The 4,318-nt window shown below is 30.4% G+C and overlaps 1 protein-coding gene across 1 annotated transcript in view; it reads right to left on the reverse strand.

Moving 5' to 3' along the window:
* LOC108746877 (putative phospholipase B-like lamina ancestor) overlaps positions 1-4,318 on the reverse strand; it is a 6,691-nt gene extending 2,373 nt beyond the window's left edge. The window contains exons 1-3 of the mRNA XM_018483937.1: positions 4,126-4,318; positions 1,098-1,358; positions 734-883 (exon numbers count right to left, since the gene is read on the reverse strand). Of these exons, the coding sequence (XP_018339439.1) occupies positions 734-883; positions 1,098-1,207 (260 nt within the window). The 5' untranslated portion in view covers positions 1,208-1,358; positions 4,126-4,318. The remainder of the gene's footprint in view (positions 1-733; positions 884-1,097; positions 1,359-4,125) is intronic.

Here is a 4,318-nt window from a genome sequence, read left to right on the forward strand (position 1 = left end):
CGCGCGCGCGTATATTATATATATATATATATATATATATATATATATATATATAAAGTATCAATTATTAATGCAAAAAGTAAATCAAAATTACTGAGATTCTCTCCAAATAAATTTAAATAAAAAAAAATCTGTTTTCGAGTTTTGTGTTCTTTTTCAACAAATATATATAATGAATGCAAAAAGTATTCGTACAGAGAAAATATTTGTTTAAAAAACTATTTTTAAAAAGTAAATATTATCCAGCGAGAAATCAGTCATCGAATTGATGTTGAATCAATATAAATACAATAATTTCAACATCAATTTGTCGCCGATTCAACGTTTAATTGATGATGATTTCTTGTTAGATAATTAACAATTTATCATCATAAAAAATAAAATAAACTGTATATTTCTTAAAATTATATATACTAAAAAGATGTGTATTAATTATACAAAATATATCATGTGAAAAATAAGCGGAAATTAAAAATTGTATTGTTTGAATGCTTAAAAAGTATTCATATAAACGAGAAATTTAGCTTCTAAAATCAGGAATACATGCGAAGCTTGTTTGTTTATATTAGAATAGAATGTATTCATTGTATAAAATTGCTAATTAATGTTTATTTCCTACAAATAAGACTTTTTTATAACAATTTTTTCCTCGTACGAATACTTTTTGCTCTCACTGTAGAATCTTTACAGAAACATGACTGTATATTTCTTCTGCTCAATGACATTGACCTACCCAGATTCGAATATGCCGGTCTTGTAATAGGCACGGGCAACATCCAGTCGCACATCAACGAGATCGTTACCTTGACCCCAAAAGTCGATACGATATCCTCCTTTGTGATTCCACGATACAGTAGCCGAATATGTTCCATCTTTCTCAACACTACAAAAAATAACTGTTTAGAAAAATTTACTTTACTAATTGAAATTTTATAATATTTTCTAAATTTAAAAGTGCAATCTGCAGTCAATGCAGCAAACGTTATATTATATTTGTGTTTGTTCGACAGAGAGAACATATGTTGAAAATTCTACTCTTAATGGACTTGATTATTTGAATTGTTAGAAAAATTAAAAAAAAGTCAGTGTCAACTAACAGTCCAAATTCGCCGAGAATAATGGTACCAATGCCAAGAAGAGCGACGGCGACGAGGATATAAGTGGAGATGCGCGTTTGCAGCCACGAGGCTCCGACCACCTTCAGCATGGCTCATAGGTAAGCTACACACCTTGATAACAAAAAGAAAAAAATAGCAAAGAGCGTTCTCAACCCATCGATTACCGACGCCTAATCCACCACGGGCTTTTCTATGGCGCTTCTTCAAAAATTATCCGTAGCTGCACTTTCCTTCCTGTCCCTGCAACAATATAGAAATGTATAGATTTTATTTAGCTATTCTCTTCTATTTAATTTCTATTCTAAGTTATATTCGACCTAACTTTTATTCTAAATCTATCATGTATGCAATGCACCTGTGTCAACTTATCGATCTATGTCGATCTTAATATAAATTTCCAAGAATGGAATATTTAAGCGTCTTTTCATTTCGATAATATATCGAAATATATAGAAAATTGTAACATCCCCTATAATCGAATGCTTCTGCTTTTTCCATAAGTTTATCATTCATGCAAATAAGAAAAATAAGGAAGAGTATAATAACGCAAACATATTTTGTGTATATTTAATTTTCTCAGAAATAATAAGTCAATTGTGTAAAGCTGACGTTTCGTAATTTGATATTTCGGATTTCACGTTTTGCGATAAGTGTATTCATCGTTGAACGTGAAAATTCGATAAGACAATAATTCATGAATAATTCATCGAAAAGATAAAGAATTACTGTCAGATTACTTATTTATAAATTGAAGATGAAGGATAAGGCTGACTCATTATCACTTAAGATTAGACTCTCCAAAGAACACACATTGTCATTCACTTACTAATTATTTTACCAATACTATTGTAACGCGATATATTGCACAATCGTTTATCTCCCCTAACTAAGTTTGCGTTTCTCGCGATATGTGATAACGAAATTTTTTTTTCACGTTAAAATCGCATCATTTCAACTTTCAACGGATTATATGTAAGTGGCGTTTATGCGGGATATAATTGAACTCGTAAAACAAGCTGTTTTCCTTCTTGGAAAAATCCAGTCGCTTATAAGATTTAACTTTATTAGAATCATACGAATCGAAAGCGTAAAGGTGTAAGATAATGCGGAAAAAAATAGCAGAAATAAAAATGAGTGCGTCAAATAACATTTTCAAAAATAATAATTATCTACCAACTCATACGTATTCTATCGCAAACGAGATCTCTCTGTTTTCAAAATGTCGCAATTTGCAACTTGCGAAATACTCCGTAAATAGTTTACGCGTCATCGGGTTTTGTTAACACTTATCGCTTTCGTACTGGTGACTTAGCGTCAGAGCAGATAAATATTCAAAAAATTATATGATAAAATACTCGCCAACGTATAATTTACATTTTTTTTCAACCGTATATATATCGTACGATAAAATAATTTCCACATAAAATAGATTTCCATAAAAAAAAAGAAGTGATGCAGCATTCTATAAAGTCGGAGAACGATGTCTCAACGTTTATCTCATCACAAAGTATAAATAAGCGTGCAAATGTCTCGTTATAAATTAATTTACCTTCATGAAGAAAATTTTATGAAACGTGCAAATTTTACAGAATTTTTAATAGATAACGATTTGCGTCTCGGAGACGTTCTTGTTATCAGGAAAAAGTGCTGTACACTTATCACAGTAATGTATCAAATGTTCAATTCCACCAGTGCAAAAGAAATTATTCTCTTATGTGTGTGTGTGTGTGTGTGTAAGTGTAACATTTTACATATTATAATAAATACAATTTTTTATAAACACAATATAGTTAAATTATTTTAAAATTTTGTGCAAACAAATAAGAATTTGATATAAAGTAGCTATTTCCTCAATTTGTAAAAAATCCAACATTGAAGTATTACTAATTATTCGCTAATTATATTGTCAATTATTATTTCGCTTTTTTCTAATAATTATTGATGAAACAATAATTTCGTCATCCATAAGAATGATGATGATATTTAAATATCTGTAATTTTCTATCAGAATTAAAAAATATATAACCAACTTTCGAAATAATTGTAAAAAATCAAATTTTTATAACATTTTATATAATTATTTATGTATATAATGTGTTAATATACTTCTGAAATTTTTTTAGAAATCGCTTGCTATTTAAAGCAAATTAAGTATAAGATATTAAAGAATATTTCTATCGATTTGCTCGTTAGAAAATACGAAAAATTTCATGAATCTTCGTTGACTCAACAGCTTTCTAGTCGCTTTTTTTAGTTACTGATAACAGAAAGTTTATAAAATAAAGTAAGGCATCGAAGCCTTCGTTTCGTAACAGATAGAGCAACTTCGCGCACGTCGATGCATACAATACGTATCATATAAACAATATTATGCATCAACGTGTGAATAAATATTACGTATTCAAATGCTTCCGCATCACGGAAACATCAAAATGCATAAGAATCCCGGAAAAACAGCATGAATATGACTAAACATTATAATAACATCGTGAAAATAAAAATTACGTTGTCAAAGTGAATTAATAAATAATTTTGCTATCTACGTTTCACTACATTTTGAATATCTTTTAATGTGTATATAATCTTTCAAATTTTTAATTAAAATAATTTATAATTGGTCAAATCAATTAATAAATTAATCGACTAACAAAAATCCTAAACCGAAAGAAACGAATGATGCATTCCTCAGAAAATTTTTCAACTTTTGAAAGTGAAGAAAGTAAAGAGGTTCATTTTTTTTTACTCATCATAGAAATTTATTACAAAGCACTTCATACCTTTTATTAAACAATCCTTTCTCACAATCGATTTGAATTTATTAAATTCAACTTCTCCTATATAATTCAAGAAAAATATATTCCGCTCTAATTTTCGACAAGGATTATTTTCGCGCGTTCCAGCACGGGAGTCTCATCTTTGTAGGATCGCTGATTTCGCGATGTGATGGAAACCCACGTGGCTTTCGCATGACTCATTCATTCAATTATTCGCTCGCTCGTTCACTCACCCTGGATGAAATTTGGCAGTTTGAATTGCAGCGCGTCGTACACGGGTAACGGATGGGTCATCGGGCACGGATTACATTCCTCACGCATATGTAGGATCTATGAGTCTTTGGACTGGTCGCTCCGACACTCCAATCCAAGCGCGAACGTTCGTCTTTCTCGACTACCGACAGTGCCGACGGACTCGTCGCCAGC

Source organism: Trachymyrmex septentrionalis, unplaced genomic scaffold (genome assembly GCF_001594115.1).
Source record: "Trachymyrmex septentrionalis isolate Tsep2-gDNA-1 unplaced genomic scaffold, Tsep1.0 scaffold19, whole genome shotgun sequence".
Lineage (NCBI taxonomy): Eukaryota > Metazoa > Arthropoda > Insecta > Hymenoptera > Formicidae > Trachymyrmex > Trachymyrmex septentrionalis.